This window comes from Pecten maximus, chromosome 18 (assembly GCF_902652985.1).
Source record: "Pecten maximus chromosome 18, xPecMax1.1, whole genome shotgun sequence".
Lineage (NCBI taxonomy): Eukaryota > Metazoa > Mollusca > Bivalvia > Pectinida > Pectinidae > Pecten > Pecten maximus.
Genome location: NC_047032.1, coordinates 27,400,552 through 27,417,965, shown reverse-complemented (window position 1 = coordinate 27,417,965; position 17,414 = coordinate 27,400,552). Strand labels below are relative to the sequence as shown.

The following is a 17,414-nucleotide window of genomic DNA, read 5'->3' as shown; positions in this document are numbered from 1 at the left end:
GATTTTATCGAAGGATGAAGTTCGGTGTTGTATCAATATTTGGAATATGGGCCGTGACCTAACGGTTTTATGGAAAATAAACTTCAGTAGACTTTGACTGAAACCAAGAGTTTATACTCTCAATTAATCAATGAATATTTTCATTTGGCACCACAGTCAGTCACTCATTGCCTCAATGTCAATCTGGGTTGCATCTATGAGCGTATAGATGCAGTCACGATTACACGACGTCATTGTTACGTCATTATGATCAATGTTATGGAAATGCTTCACTATGTGCTACAAATGAATCAAACGCGGCAGCGATGATAATGCTTGAAATTAATTTTGTTACTATGACGTCATTTTGGCACTATGTTGATCATTGTCATGGCAAGACTTTGTGTTGTGTGTCAGATTGGCTGAAAATCAATCACTGAAAGGAATTTAATTTAAAGATGCTATTCTTTCAAATGAACATACAAGAGAATAGGTGACAATTAAGACTGTTTTTATTTGAGAAAGACGGATTTTAACATAGGTAATGTAAATATAACAATTAAATGCTAGTTAGATTGTATTTATTGACAATATGAATACGAGGCGTTCTTACGGGCGCCATTCTATTGATCTGTCACCCAGATTACATTTATATTGACAATAAATACAATCTAACACGCATTTAACTAAATATAACAGGATGCGGGCTTATTGCAGGATAAATACACTCTATGACTGTAAACCATCGTACACTTTATGGAACTATATACATATACATTCATTCCAATGTACTCAAATCTTCATCATTTGTAATTCATTTGACATGTTGATTTGGATAATTTTTCATCTATTTCATAATGTTTCGATTATGATAATTAGCTCACTGAATAACATTTATTTTGATTCAATTTGTAACTTAATTTTTAACTGAGGCCAAAATCTTCAACATGTTATCAATATTAACCCCTTATCTACCCATACTACTACTACATAAACCACTGGTAGTATCCTTGGGCTGGGTAAAACTGTTACTCAACGTTAACTCTTAATTTACCCATAACTCTCTTCCTAGCCTTTAGTCTTGTTCTAATACTGCATGTAAACTTGATAACTGTCTACACAGCAAGGGAATCATGTTTCAGGCTTAATTGACCCTTTGTTGCTATAACTGTGATTTCGTCCCTGCATTGAGATTAATGGAAATAATGTAGTAACAATTTATTTCAGTCAAGCTAAGAAATTGAATACCAGGTAAATAAATGAAAATATAAAATCAAATATCGAGATAATGGCAACGGAATTTATTTATAGCTTCACAATGATTATCACAGGTAAAACTTGTTACAAAATTAGGCGAAAGTTTGTCGGGATCTAGACAATACCTGTAGTGAAAATTGTCAATTTTGTTGATTGTGTAATTCAGTTTCTACCACAATACCCTGTGTTATTCAACTCTCAGACCATCAGTTAATCATTACAGCTGTTGATTAACAATCTGTTTATACCACACCGTACGCATTTCGATTGGCTAACACGGTGAACTTTGACCCAAGCTGCAATTGTTATTGACGTCACCAATAATCTAATGACGTCACATCACCGGGTCCCGGACGTCACCGGTACAGTACTTTATTTGCATACGCGAAATTATACTTGGCCACGTTTCCCTTTGATTCAAGCCGATATTATTGTGGTAGAAACAGGTCACACGACTCGAAATTGTTGGATATGGAAATTATTTCACACTCGTAAGTTATTTTTTAAAAGTTGCAAAAAACACTCGCTAAAGCTCATGTCTTTTGTAACTTTTAAAAAATAACTTACTCGTGTGAAATTAATTCCATATCCAACAACCACTCGTTGTGTAACCTCTATATCTAACCCTCGTGTTATAAGGAGTATGAGAAATAAAATGTATCAAAATTTTCTTCAGGTTGCAGGGCTCAAAGTGGATAATTTCACCAGGTGGCCTGTTGGGCTACCAGGTCATAAAATCTAGGTGCCAATTGGTAAAGTTGGGTTGCCCGACCAAGTTGTCTTAATTGCTTCAAAACATTTCCTTTGAACTGTTCAGATCTGTATACAATAACACCTTTCTGTAACTTGTATTATAGATGTCAATCAAGCATTGACTGCAACCTTTGAAAGAATTATAACAAAATTGCAAATCTACACACATTCATTCAGTTTTCAGCTTGGTTTTTAGCTCACCTGGACCGAAGGTCCGGTGAGCTTATGTCATGGCGCGCGTCCGCCGTCCCTCAAACATTTGCTTCAAATCGCTACTAGTCAAAAAGCTCTTATTGGATTTTGACCAAATTTGGTCAAAAACATCCTTGGCGTAAGAGGATCAGAATTTGCATAAATGGTGACTCTGACCCCCAAGGGGCCAGAGGGGCGGGGCCCAATAAGGGAAATTGAGGCAATTCCTTTAAATCGCTACTAGTCATAAAGTTATGAATGGATTTGAACCCAATTTGGTCCGAAACATCCTTGGGGAAGGGGAACAGATTTTGCATAAATGGTGACTCTGACCCCCGAGGGGCCAAAGGGCAGGGCCTAATAGGGGAAATAGACGTAATTCCTTTAAATTGCTACTAGTAATAAAGGTATGAATTAATTAGAACTTAATTAAGTCAGAAACATCCTTGGGGGAAGGGGAGCAGATTTTGCATACATGGTGACTCTGTCCCCCAAGGGACCAAAGGGCAGGGCCCAATAGGGGAAATTGAGACAATTCCTTTAAATCGCTACACGTAATAAAGGTATAAATAGATTGGAACTTTATTAAGTCAGAAACATCCTTGGGGGAAGGGAAACAGATTTTGCATAAATGGTGACTCTGACCCCCAAGGGGCCAAATGGGTGGGGCCCAATAGGGGAAATAGAGGTAATGCCTTTAAATCGCTACTAGTCATAAAGTTATTAATGGATTTGAACCCAATTTGGTCAGAAACATCCTTGGGGGAAGGGGAACAGATTTTGCATACATTCATGTAAATGGTTACTCTGACCCCCGAGGGGCCAAAGGGGCGGGGACCAATAGGGGAAATTGAGGCATTTCCTTTAACTTGCTACTAGTTATAAAGGTATGAATGGATTTGAACTTAATTCAGTCAGAAACATCATTGGGGAAAGAGGAACAGATTTTGCATAGATGGTGACTGACCCCCAAGGGACCAAAGGGCAGGGCCCAATAGGGGAAATAGAAGGGATTTCTTTAAATCACTACTAGTCATAAAGTTATGAACGGATTTGAATCCAATTTAGTCGGAAACATCCTTGGGGAAAGCGAAACAGATTTTGCATTGACTTTGACCCCCAAGGGGCCAAAGGGGTGGGGCCTAATAGGGGAAATAGAGATAATTCCTTTAAATTGCTACTAGTAATTAAGTTATGAATGGATTTGTACCCAATTTGTTCAGAAACACCCTTGGAGAAAGCAAAACAGATTTTGCATTAATGATGACTTTGACCCCCAAAGGACCAAAGGGGTGGGGCCCCATATAGGGGAAATAATGGTAATTCCTTTAAATCGCTACTAGTCATAAAGTTATGAATGCATGTTTGTAAACTTAGAGCAGTTAGGATCCCCACACTATAACCATATATAGCATTGTTTGATGTTGACAAACAAAACAAATTGAACATGAACATTACACTTTATTTTGACATTTGGTCAAATCCAACCAGGTGGGCGATACAGGCCCCATGGGCCTCTTGTTCTATCACAGTTTGATGAAATCACAACAAATTGAACATTTTACAAGTCATGTTTTAGACTGTGATCAGAGAAGTGTTTGTGTGATGGAAGTAGGGCACATTTTCTGGATTTTACTTCGTATCTCATATTTCATTTTATTTTCGTTGCCATGTAAGCATGTTACAGGTCGATAACTGGTTGCCAATAGTGATTTTAAGGTGCCATGGCCACCAAAATAGGCACCACTTTGAGCCCTGGGTTGGAAAGTATGGTTTATGTAAGAATTTTCGTAACACAACCAATGAATGTTTATATGTGAGGTTTGAAGGACTGATGAAGGTGACAGTGTACATACCGTACTAGTCATCGATATGTCACCTATAAACATTCGTTGGTTGTGTTAGGAAATCCTTACATAAATGGTAAAAATATTTCACTATCATTAACAGTATTTCTTAAAAGCAATCTTATAGTTATACTGTTACATACTGTTTTCCAGGTTGTCCATGTACATAATGTAAAGTTTTTTGTTGAGATAATTGTTAATATTGGTGTGATATTGGTATTGTAGGTGGCGCTGCTATCAGTGTAATACTGGTATTGTAGGTGGCGCTGATATCAGTGTAATACTGGTATTGGAGGTGGCGCTGCTATCAGTGTAATACTGTATTGTAGGTAGCACTACTGTCAGTGTGACTTACAGTGTAGAGTAGAAGGCATTATTGTCTGAGTTTTATATGGTAGTGTAGGTGGCGCTAGTATCAGTGTGGTATTGGTGTTGTAGGTGGCGCCACAGTAACTAATTTTTGTATCTGTGACATGTGTAGGTGCTGTGATAGTCAATGCTAACCTTGACGACACCAAGTCTCTGGAGAAGGCTCTGGTTAATGCTGACGCCATGTTCCTCACCACACATTTCTGGGAGGAGAAGAACAAACAGAAGGAGATTGTACAGGTATATCGTGTTATTCCCTCCACATTTTCATATCAGATCAACTATACACAATGCAATTCATTGTAACATCTCAATGTTTCCACCATACACATACATGTTAAGATGACCAACTTTCTGGAGAAGGTTCCTATTGTTTTCAAGGTCAAAGGTCAAGGTCACAAAGAGAAGAATATAAAAGATCTACTCCCTGACCATATCATTTAATGTGTAACAGGGCCTGAGTGTGATTATATACCTGGTTGTTTTCTCTGACAGGGCCTGAGTGTGATGATTATGTCTGGTTGTTTTCTCTGACAGGGCCTGAGTGAGATTATACCTGGTTGTTTACTCTGACAGGGTCTGAGTGTGATTATTATACCTGGTTGTTTTCTCTGACAGGGCCTGAGTGTGATTATTATACCTGGTTGTTTACTCTGACAGGGTCTGAGTGTGATGATTATGTCTGGTTGTTTACTCTGACAGGGTCTGAGTGTGATGATTATGTCTGGTTGTTTTCTCTGACAGGGCCTGAGTGTGATGATTATACCTGGTTGTTTTCTCTGACAGGGCCTGAGTGTGATGATTATACCTGGTTGTTTTCTCTGACAGGGTCTGAGTGTGATTATTATACCTGGTTGTTTACTCTGACAGGGTCTGAGTGTGATGATTATGTCTGGTTGTTTTCTCTGACAGGGCCTGAGTGTGATGATTATACCTGGTTGTTTTCTCTGACAGGGTCTGAGTGTGATGATTATACCTGGTTGTTTACTCTGACAGGGTCTGAGTGTGATGATTATGTCTGGTTGTTTTCTCTGACAGGGCCTGAGTGTGATGATTATACCTGGTTGTTTTCTCTGACAGGGCCTGAGTGTGATAATTATACCTGGTTGTTTACTCTGACAGGGTCTGAGTGTGATGATTATGTCTGGTTGTTTACTCTGACAGTGTCTGAGTGTGATGATTATGTCTGGTTGTTTTCTCTGTCAGGGCCTGAGTGTGATGATTATACCTGGTTGTTTACTCTGACAGGGCCTGAGTGTGATGATTATACCTGGTTGTTTACTCTGACAGGGCCTGAGTGTGATTATTATACCTGGTTGTTTTCTCTGTCAGGGCCTGAGTGTGATGATTATACCTGGTTGTTTACTCTGTCAGGGTCTGAGTGTGATTATTATGTCTGGTTGTTTTCTCTGACAGGGCCTGAGTGTGATGATTATACCTGGTTGTTTACTCTGACAGGGCCTGAGTGTGATGATTATACCTGGTTGTTTACTCTGACAGGGCCTGAGTGTGATGATTATACCTGGTTGTTTACTCTGACAGGGTCTGAGTGTGATGATTATGTCTGGTTGTTTTCTCTGACAGGGCCTGAGTGTGATGATTATGTCTGGTTGTTTTCTCTGTCAGGGTCTGAGTGTGATGATTATACCTGGTTGTTTACTCTGACAGGGCCTGAGTGTGATAATTATACCTGGTTGTTTTCTGTGACAGGGTCTGAGTGTGATGATTATGTCTGGTTGTTTTCTCTGACAGGGCCTGAGTGTGATGATTATGTCTGGGTGTTTTCTCTGTCAGGGCCTGAGTGTGATTATTATACCTGGTTGTTTACTCTGACAGGGCCTGAGTGTGATTATTATACCTGGTTGTTTACTCTGACAGGGCCTGAGTGTGATTATTATGTCTGGTTGTTTTCTCTGACAGGGCCTGAGTGTGATGATTATACCTGGTTGTTTCTCTGACAGGGCCTGAGTGTGATTATTATACCTGGTTGTTTTCTCTGACAGGGCCTGAGTGTGATGATTATGTCTGGTTGTTTACTCTGACAGGGCCTGAGTGTGATGATTATGTCTGGTTGTTTACTCTGTCAGGGCCTGAGTGTGATGATTATACCTGGTTGTTTTCTCTGACAGGGCCTGAGTGTGATTATTATACCTGGTTGTTTTCTCTGACAGGGCCTGAGTGTGATGATTATGTCTGGTTGTTTTCTCTGTCAGGGTCTGAGTGTGATAATTATACCTGGTTGTTTTCTCTGACAGGGCCTGAGTGTGATTATTATACCTGGTTGTTTTCTCTGACAGGGCCTGAGTGTGATGATTATACCTGGTTGTTTTCTCTGACAGGGCCTGAGTGTGATGATTATACCTGGTAGTTTTCTCTGACAGGGCCTGAGTGTGATAATTATACCTGGTTGTTTTCTCTGACAGGGTCTGAGTGTGATGATTATACCTGGTTGTTTTCTCTGACAGGGCCTGAGTGTGATTATTATACCTGGTTGTTTTCTCTGACAGGGCCTGAGTGTGATGATTATGTCTGGTTGTTTTCTCTGTCAGGGTCTGAGTGTGATGATTATGTCTGGTTGTTTACTCTGACAGGGCCTAAGTGTGATTATTATACCTGGTTGTTTTCTCTGACAGGGCCTGAGTGTGATGATTATACCTGGTTGTTTTCTCTGTCAGGGCCTGAGTGTGATGATTATTCCTGGTTGTTTTCTCTGACAGGGTCTGAGTGTGATTATTATACCTGGTTGTTTTCTCTGACAGGGTCTGAGTGTGATGATTATACCTGGTTGTTTTCTCTGACAGGGCCTGAGTGAGATTATTATGTCTGGTTGTTTTCTCTGACAGGGTCTGAGTGTGATTATTATACCTGGTTGTTTACTCTGACAGGGCCTGAGTGTGATGATTATGTCTGGTTGTTTTCTCTGACAGGGTCTGAATGTGATTATTATACCTGGTTGTTTTCTCTGACAGGGCCTGAGTGTGATTATTATACCTGGTTGTTTACTCTGTCAGGGTCTGAGTGTGATGATTATGTCTGGTTGTTTTCTCTGACAGGGCCTGAGTGTGATTATTATACCTGGTTGTTTTCTCTGTCAGGGTCTGAGTGTGATTATTATATACCTGGTTGTTTTCTCTGACAGGGCCTGAGTGTGATTATTATACCTGGTTGTTTTCTCTGACAGGGCCTGAGTGACATAATTATACCTGGTTGTTTACTCTGACAGGGCCTGAGTGTGATTATTATACCTGGTTGTTTACTCTGTCAGGGTCTGAGTGTGATGATTATGTCTGGTTGTTTTCTCTGACAGGGCCTGAGTGTGATTATTATACCTGGTTGTTTACTCTGACAGGGTCTGAGTGACATAATTATACCTGGTTGTTTACTCTGACAGGGCCTGAGTGTGATTATTATACCTGGTTGTTTACTCTGTCAGGGTCTGAGTGTGATGATTATGTCTGGTTGTTTTCTCTGACAGGGCCTGAGTGTGATTATTATACCTGGTTGTTTTCTCTGACAGGGTCTGAGTGTGATTATTATACCTGGTTATTTTCTCTGACAGGGTCTGAGTGTGATGATTATGTCTGGTTGTTTACTCTGACAGGGCCTAAGTGTGATGATTATACCTGGTTGTTTTCTCTGACAGGGCCTGAGTGTGATTATTATACCTGGTTGTTTTCTCTGACAGGGCCTGAGTGTGATGATTATGTCTGGTTGTTTTCTCTGACAGGGCCTGAGTGTGATTATTATACCTGGTTGTTTTCTCTGACAGGGTCTGAGTGTGATTATTATACCTGGTTGTTTTCTCTGACAGGGCCTGAGTGTGATCATTATACCTGGTTGTTTTCTCTGACAGGGCCTGAGTGTGATGATTATACCTGGTTGTTTTCTCTGACAGGGCCTGAGTGTGATTATTATACCTGGTTGTTTTCTCTGACAGGGCCTGAGTGTGATGATTATACCTGGTTGTTTTCTCTGACAGGGTCTGAGTGTGATTATTATACCTGGTTGTTTTCTCTGACAGGGCCTGAGTGTGATTATTATACCTGGTTGTTTTCTCTGACAGGGCCTGAGTGTGATTATTATACCTGGTTGTTTTCTCTGACAGGGCCTGAGTGAGATTATTATACCTGGTTGTTTACTCTGACAGGGCCTGAGTGTGATGATTATGTCTGGTTGTTTTCTCTGACAGGGCCTGAGTGTGATGATTATACCTGGTTGTTTTCTCTGACAGGGCCTGAGTGTGATGATTATGTCTGGTTGTTTACTCTGACAGGGCCTGAGTGTGATTATTATACCTGGTTGTTTTCTCTGACAGGGCCTGAGTGTGATTATTATACCTGGTTGTTTTCTCTGACAGGGCCTGAGTGAGATTATTATACCTGGTTGTTTACTCTGACAGGGCCTGAGTGTGATGATTATGTCTGGTTGTTTTCTCTGACAGGGTCTGAGTGAGATTATTATACCTGGTTGTTTTCTCTGACAGGGCCTGAGTGTGATTATTATACCTGGTTGTTTTCTCTGACAGGGCCTGGGTGTGATTATTATACCTGGTTGTTTTCTCTGTCAGGGTCTGAGTGTGATTATTATACCTGGTTGTTTTCTCTGACAGGGCCTGAGTGTGATTATTATACCTGGTTGTTTACTCTGACAGGGCCTGAGTGTGATTATTATACCTGGTTGTTTTCTCTGACAGGGCCTGAGTGTGATTATTATACCTGGTTGTTTTCTCTGACAGGGCCTGAGTGACATAATTATACCTGGTTGTTTACTCTGACAGGGCCTGAGTGTGATTATTATACCTGGTTGTTTACTCTGTCAGGGTCTGAGTGTGATGATTATGTCTGGTTGTTTTCTCTGACAGGGCCTGAGTGTGATTATTATACCTGGTTGTTTACTCTGACAGGGTCTGAGTGACATAATTATACCTGGTTGTTTACTCTGACAGGGCCTGAGTGTGATTATTATACCTGGTTGTTTACTCTGTCAGGGTCTGAGTGTGATGATTATGTCTGGTTGTTTTCTCTGACATGGCCTGAGTGTGATGATTATGTCTGGTTGTTTACTCTGACAGGGCCTGAGTGTGATGATTATGTCTGGTTGTTTTCTCTGACATGGCCTGAGTGAGATTATTATACCTGGTTGTTTTCTCTGACAGGGTCTGAGTGTGATTATTATACCTGGTTGTTTACTCTGACAGGGCCTGAGTGTGATTATTATACCTGGTTGTTTTCTCTGACAGGGCCTGAGTGTGATTATTATACCTGGTTGTTTTCTCTGACAGGGACTGAATGCCATTGATGCTGCTGTTAGTTGTGGAGTGTCTCACATCATCTTCAATGGCTCAGAAAATGTAAAAAAGATAATTGGTCGAGATTGCAGTCACCTGGACTCCAAGTTCTCTATTGAAGAATACATCCGGGAAGTTGGTAAGTTCATTTAGATTGAGAAAATCACTTCAGAAAAACACTTTTACTTCAGTCAAGATATCAAGTGGATTTGCCGCTTTCCCCAAAATCCTTGCCAGTTCAATCCATGGTAATCTTAGGAACAAATTTTCATTTCACAGAATCAAATTTAATATTTTGTTATTAAATGTAATTATAATGTTTACAAAGTTTGTTTTTCCAAATCACTATAAATAGACAAGCAAATAATATCCACTTTACCATAGAATGAATTTCCTGAGTTATCTCCCCTTAATGGTGAAAAATATGGTCAGCCATTTTTACTCTGTGTACATTACGCAGTACCACTTAAGTTAATCTCAATTATCTTTTATATAACTCCATGCTATAATAATTCTGAAACCGATTAATGATGTGAATTGGCAATTATCCACAACAGAATCAGTTATTTGGCATTAGATATTTTGTTACCTTCTAAATTAGCCTACGCATGAATCGTTTTGATTTGTTAATAGATTGTTAATTCTTTTCATTTTGTTTACACGGTCAGCAAAATTTGTTTATTGCCTTTTTTATTTGTTTACAATGAGCAGATACAGAGGAAGGAGAAGGTAACATACTCCAAATGTTTACATCATAGTGGTTAATGATGTATACAGAAATAAGATTATATTTCCCCGTACACAGTGCCCTGCTCAACCAAACATCTCATAAACACTGGGGCCTGAGACACAAATATATTAATCAAGAAACATTTGCCAATATATAATAATATAATTATGGCAAGCCCCTGTGTTAATGGAACTCTTGTTTCAGGTCAGGTCTTATATAGCTTTATCGGGCAAATAAAGATAAAATGTTACTTTTGAAGGAGATTTAATTGCAAACATGTGAAATTAAATTGAAAATTTATATTATATTTGTATATTCTGTTCACTTCATTTCATTTCTCTGTTATTTTCGAATTTTTATCACATTCCCCACAAAGAACTGATTTGCCGAGTTGGTTGAGCAGGAGTAGTCCTGGAATCCTGACTGATATGCTTGTCACCTCGTGTGTAATCGTGGGTGCCATAATCTGGTTCAGTGTCATAATCCTGTTGATATGGTATTTGTGTTGACCATATGCATATTGTGCTTACTATGTAGAATACCTTCCTTTTTGTCATTGTATTGTGAGATATGTACATGTTCATCACTTCCTGTGTTTGAGACTTCACGATTTCCTAGACAATACAAGGGATCTGTGTCTTAAACACATTATTCATATTTTGGTCGCTGCAAGAAAGAAAGGTGCACCTATACCAAATAAAATATACTGTACAATGTATCTTACTTTAATAGGGCAGTTTTTGCTTCTGTACATTGGATAAAGAGATCTGTGTCTATCATATTTTTCTTAGTGATATGAGAAGTTTATACCCGAGACATGTAAATGAGAGTACATGTTTATATATATGTAACGTAGAAGACAGATCGAACTGCCGACATTTCAGCTCCTCAATTTATTTGTTAATACCTCAGACGTATGTAACGTAGACAGAATTGTTGACATTAGGGTTCTGTTATTGGTTTAAGTGTTTATACCTCAGACATGTGTATGTAACGTAGACAGAATTGTTGACATTAGGGTTCTGTTATTGGTTTAAGTGTTTATACCTCGGACATGTGTACGTAACGTAGACAGAATTGTTGACATTTGGGTTCTGTTTTTGGTTTGAGTGCAGTCTCTCTAGCTGCACTAATGCATGATGTCATGTTTGTTTTGTAGGCGAGTCACCAACACAAGATGAAGGTTATGATTATGTAGATTGCTTCCTGTATCACCAACATGCCAATACCATGCAAATTGTGCACAACCATAACCATGGCAACTCGCCATATAGTTACAATTAGGGCCTTATTCATTAAAACTCATGCTTGCCTTTAGATACTCTAAAAGTGGAAATGTTCGCCGCATGGAAATTATATCGCGATCATTAAATCTCCGCGAAAATATCCACACGCGAATATAATAACGCGTGAAAATATTGGCACGCGAATATTTCCACCAAATAAACTAAATACTTGTATACTAAAATCCAAGACGCAAGTTCCTGGTGGTAAGCCATGTCGGCTTTATGAGTCATTATATAATCGTCGTGATGTGTAACGTTGTCATGGTCGGTTAAGTGCTTGAGACATGCATATGGCTATACTAATTTGAATAATTAATAAAATGGTAGTATTTCATCTTATTTAATGTTGATTGATCATTAAACTTTCTTCATTTCATGATAATTACGATTGCTTCTACGTTACTGACATATCAATTGCAAAGCTGGTCGGCCATTGCGTAGCTATAGGCCCCAAAACAGCACACGTTTCATTTGTGACAAAATAGATAAACTTGCTTGTATTAGAAATGTTAATGTTGAGTCTCCGCGTGGTTATATATTTCATTTGAATCAGAAACTATCGATAGTTAACTGTAATGTATGGTCCGTTTAATATATTAAAAGTAAGAAAGGGCTACTGTAGAAATAGGTCTATATATGTTGGTAAAATTAGGTCAGAACATCAATATGTCTGCTTTTAAACTGCAAAGTAGTATTTGATTACTACCACACTATATTCAACAATAAACGGATGATTTCTCAATATACCATACAGTACGAGTACTGATAACGCATGTTATTTATATAACATTTTCGAGGCCTAAAGTTGCAATCAGGTGTCTTATTGTATGTGGTGTATTTTCAACGTAAAAAACTGAATCAACGCTAAAATATCTGATGTATACTGTATTAATGTTGTTTTTTTCTGTCACACAGACGTAATGCAATGATCACACTTACAACCAATTAACCTAAACGTGTCTGTTGATCAAAGTTTGGTATATTTACTGGACCGATTGTCGCGAGCTTTCAATGGAGTTTGCCGAAAAATAATCTTACTTCATGTACATGGCCAATGACATTGCAGCGCAAAAATATATTTTCATCATGACTGACAGCGCGAAAATATCCACACCGCGAACAGTTTGGAGGCTGACTAAGCGAAAATTTCAACGCGCGAAAATATCCACTTTTACAGTATCCCAAAACCTTGATATAACTTCATTGAATATAAAATCTTACATTTCTTTTTCTAAAATTCATATTTGAAGATATTCTGGTTTTGCAGATTAAATATTAAAATTATAAAGCTCTTTTGGGAATGTGAATAGTAAATAAATATAAAAGCATAAGAATAAAATAATGTAAAACTTTCAATTTTGACCGATTCTTGAATATTTATATGGCAACACATTTGTTAATAGATTCATCTTAGTCTTCAGGTTGTGATGGCAATTAATGATAAAAATAGCAAAATTGATTTAAAGGTATTGGTGTGTTTTTGATGTCATCACATGCTTGTACTGTATGCACTTTATATATACCAGCAGTGTTCCGTAATATCTGACCTCACAGATTTCTTTGGAAGTCACTGTGTTAATGGTAACCAAGTAGTTATGCACACCATAGCAACACAGCTATCATCATAGCAACTGCAAACATAGAATTGCAAGATGCAAGCAAGAATATGTTCTATAAGTTTTTGTGTAGATAAACAAAATTCACTTGGAAAATAGCTAAGGGAATTAACCAACATGAGCACAAACTACTGTAGAAAGTTCATGGCTTGTTCAATAAAGATGTCACTTCTAATACTATTGAGAGGAATAACAAGTCGCCTTTCAAACATTTTTTTGTATATTGTAGCATTAGCTTTATTTTTTTATTATCAATTTCTTTTATTTTGTTAATTTATAAGAAATTATTTTATAATAGTTTATAAAAAATGGCTTGCAATTAAAAGACAGAAAGTAAAACATCAATCATAATAGTTGTAAAAATTGTGAGCTTCCCTTCCTCCGAAATGAGCTACACTTGATCTGCACTTTGAATTGCTGATAATATTATAATGTATTGATATATATATATGTTGTTACTGATATCTATGAAATGAACTTTCTATTCCTCATAATTGTCTTATACAAGTGTATATATTAAAAATAATGTGTGGGATTGGGGATTTGGGGGGGGGGGGGGGGGGGGGGGCATTACTTAGCCATTGGCCAACAGTTTTATTTTGGATTTTGAATCTCACAAAAAATATGCAAAATTTGGTATGCAAAACATGTTGAAGAGGCTGATTGTGTCTTGTTTTCTCTCTCTGTGAATGAAGAAAACAGAAATTATGAAACAAACTGAACAATGTGTGAAATCTAGTGGTGTATTAATTAGGAAATGGTTATACATGGCCATTCAATTGAAGTTCAGTTGATGGTAACACCATGAATACTTTTATTTTTGTTGCCTTTTCCTGTAGATAAAATTATACATCTATAATTGACAGCAAGTTAGATTTGAAGTACATGTTCAGTGAAACCTGTTATACCTTGTAAGTGACCTTCCAAGGAAGGCAATAAAAAGGTCACATGTGACAGGTGATCTCTTAATCCAGGTTCTGGTAACTAGTGTAGTAAATAATGATGGGAGGGGAAAGTACGGTCACATATGACAGGTGGTCTCTTAATCCAGGTTCTGGTAACTAGTACAGTAAATAACATTAGGGAGGGAAAGTACGGTCACATATGACAGGTGGTCTCTTAATCCAGGTTCTGGTAACTAGTATAGTAATATAACGATGGGAGGGGAAAGTATGGTCACATATGACAGGTGGTCACTTAATCCAGGTTCTGGTAACTAGTGTAGTAAATAACATTGGGAGGGGAAAGTATGGTCACATATGACAGGTGGTCACTTAATCCAGGTTCTGGTAACTAGTATAGTAAATAGTATAGGGAGGGAAAGTACGGTCACATATGACAGGTGGTCTCTTAATCCAGGTTCTGGTAACTAGTGTAGTATATAACGATGGGAGGGGAAAGTACAGTCACATATATGACAGGTGGTCACCAACGCAGGTTTGTATAATCACCATATATTAACATGGATATTCTGGCAAAGTTTTATCTGAAAGTTGACGGCACTAATTTGGACTTTCAATGTATTCCTGGATCCCTTCCACTTCACATGTTAGTTAAAGAATGGGAGTGTTTGAGTTATATTCCAGGCTGTAAAAGCAATGTACATTTTAGTCAGAATACCAGGTCTTGTATGTTCTATAAATCTTGAGTTTGTTAGGATTTGGAAGTTCCTATATTCAGGTTTTATTTGTGGAAACAAAGTCTGTCCTCACCATGTATGGACTTCCTACATTTGGTCATGGAAACAAAGTCTGTCCTCACCATGTATGGACTTCCTACATTTGGTTGTGGAAACAAAGTCTGTCCTCACCATATATGGACTTCCTACATTTGGTTGTGGAAACAAAGTCTGTCCTCACCATATATGGACTTCCTACATTTGGTCATGGAAACAAAGTCTGTCCTCACCATGTATGGACTTCCTACATTTGGTTGTGGAAACAAAGTCTGTCCTCACCATGTATGGACTTCCTATATTTGGCTGTGGAAACAAAGTCTGTCCTCACCATATATGGACTTCCTACATTTGGTTGTGGAAACAAAGTCTGTCCTCACCATATATGGACTTCCTACATTTGGTTGTGGAAACAAAGTCTGTCCTCACCATATATGGACTTCCTACATTTGGTTGTGGAAACAAAGTCTGTCCTCACCATATATGGACTTCCTACATTTGGTCATGGAAACAAAGTCTGTCCTCACCATATATGGACTTCCTACATTTGGTTGTGGAAACAAAGTCTGTCCTCACCATGTATGGACTTCCTACATTTGGTCATGGAAACAAAGTCTGTCCTCACCATATATGGACTTCCTACATTTGGTTGTGGAAACAAAGTCTGTCCTCACCATGTATCAACTTCCTACATTTGGTCATGGAAACAAAGTCTGTCCTCACCATATATGGACTTCCTACATTTGGTTGTGGAAACAAAGTCTGTCCTCACCATATATGGACTTCCTACATTTGGTCATGGAAACAAAGTCTGTCCTCACCATATATGGACTTCCTACATTTGGTCGTGGAAACAAAGTCTGTCCTCACCATATATGGACTTCCCACATTTGGTTGTGGAAACAAAGTCTGTCCTCACAATGTATGGACTTCTTACATTTGGTTGTCCTCACCATATATGGACTTCCTACATTTGGTCGTGGAAACAAAGTCTGTCCTCACCATATATGGACTTCCTACATTTGGTCGTGGAAACAAAGTCTGTCCTCACCATATATGGACTTCCCACATTTGGTTGTGGAAACAAAGTCTGTCCTCACCCTGTATAGACTTCCTACATGTCCAACTTCTATATTTTTTCTGACAATATATATGGCCCATGCCCAGTTCTATGTATTCCTGCAGTAAACCTACTCTCATCTCCATTACAGTTCATCAGTAGTAATGCCAACAACCCCTGACCTTTAGATAGAGTTGATGGTTTATAAATCCTCTAAGCTTACTACATGATAAAATGATTATTGTTACACTTCCGTATGGCATTGATGCTGTAATTATGATATCACTGTAGAGACATGATTTTCAGCATTTGACTTACAAGACATGTAAATTAACATAATATTTTATAATCATATAGAATGTGTCTTGTATACACATATTTCGAATGTTTCTATCGTAACCACCTACCAGCCGTATTTATGAATGTCCCCATGGTAACAATGTATTATATATACTTTGTGTTTCTATATGGTAAACATACACCAGCAATACAATATATCAATATTTGCCCCTTTTACCATTTTTTCCCCTATAATAACCCTAAATTTATATCATTTATATATACATTTTTTTGTGTTTCCATGGTAACAGTATAATAAGATATACTGATCAAAAGTTTTTTTTGTGTTCTTCACAAAAATAACAAATGTAATTAACATGAAATGTCATTTGATTGACTTCTGATTTTGTGACTCTAAAAATGTGTTGTAGTCGTAGTTTTCACTTTTTTTCATATTTGATTACAGCTCTTTTATATTTCAATTTAATTTCCATTGCTGTCGAATTGACTAGGTATGTTGCAATTAGGATTTAAGTGCTTTATCATAATTTTTATTAATTTACTTCTCTTGACTTAAATGATTTTCACTTGTTTCTGTCAAATGATATACAATTGTATTCAAATAAATAGTAATCTTGAAAATAATCTTGAAAAAAAAAATTCGTGAGATGTGAAGATTTAAGCATTGCAAAAAACCCCCAACTTTTTATGCATTTTGACATTATATAAAACTTTATCAACAATTTATTGGTTTTGTTGACCTTTCTATTGAGGGGGTTAGTGTAAAAATATTGTAAAGATTTTATAATTACTTGTCTGTTTAAAATGAGAGTGCACTTTGATACACACTTATAATGTTAATACCAGTTTTATCAGTATTGTGAGAACTTCAGATATTTGGAAAAAATAATTATGAAAATTTAAAGAATATTTTATTGATCACAAAATAGATATGTCACTACTATGTGTACCTTTACTGAAATGAAAAATAACAAAATAAATGTAGAAATCTTGAGCATTTGGGAAATACGTGCACAATTTTGAGTATGGTCCTAGTGAACTAAAAACATTGATATTGTCCCTA

At 37.7% G+C, this 17,414-nt stretch overlaps 2 protein-coding genes across 14 annotated transcripts in view; both read left to right on the top strand.

Annotated features, from left to right (window-relative positions):
• Nucleotides 1-17,414, top strand: part of LOC117317097 (nmrA-like family domain-containing protein 1) — a 38,063-nt gene that overhangs the window by 14,221 nt on the left and 6,428 nt on the right. For 4 of the 10 annotated variants that reach the window (XM_033871889.1, XM_033871888.1, XM_033871896.1 and 1 more), the window contains exons 3-6: nt 4,510-4,637; nt 9,679-9,823; nt 10,396-10,413; nt 11,574-11,597. In XM_033871889.1, the coding sequence (XP_033727780.1) occupies nt 4,510-4,637; nt 9,679-9,823; nt 10,396-10,413; nt 11,574-11,597 (315 nt within the window). The remainder of the gene's footprint in view (nt 1-4,509; nt 4,638-9,678; nt 9,824-10,395; nt 10,414-11,573; nt 11,598-17,414) is intronic. The other 6 variants (XM_033871892.1, XM_033871890.1, XM_033871893.1 and 3 more) reach the window with 3 other exon arrangements.
• LOC117317096 overlaps nt 1-17,414 on the top strand; it is a 43,147-nt gene extending 25,733 nt beyond the window's left edge. The window contains exons 1-2 of one of the 4 annotated variants that reach the window (XM_033871884.1): nt 13,892-14,367; nt 14,738-17,414. In XM_033871884.1, coding sequence (XP_033727775.1) covers nt 14,915-16,135 — 1,221 coding nt within the window. In that variant the 5' untranslated portion in view covers nt 13,892-14,367; nt 14,738-14,914 and the 3' untranslated portion in view covers nt 16,136-17,414. Of the gene's footprint in view, nt 1-13,891; nt 14,600-14,737 lie in introns of those variants that run through there. The other 3 variants (XM_033871885.1, XM_033871887.1, XM_033871886.1) reach the window with 3 other exon arrangements.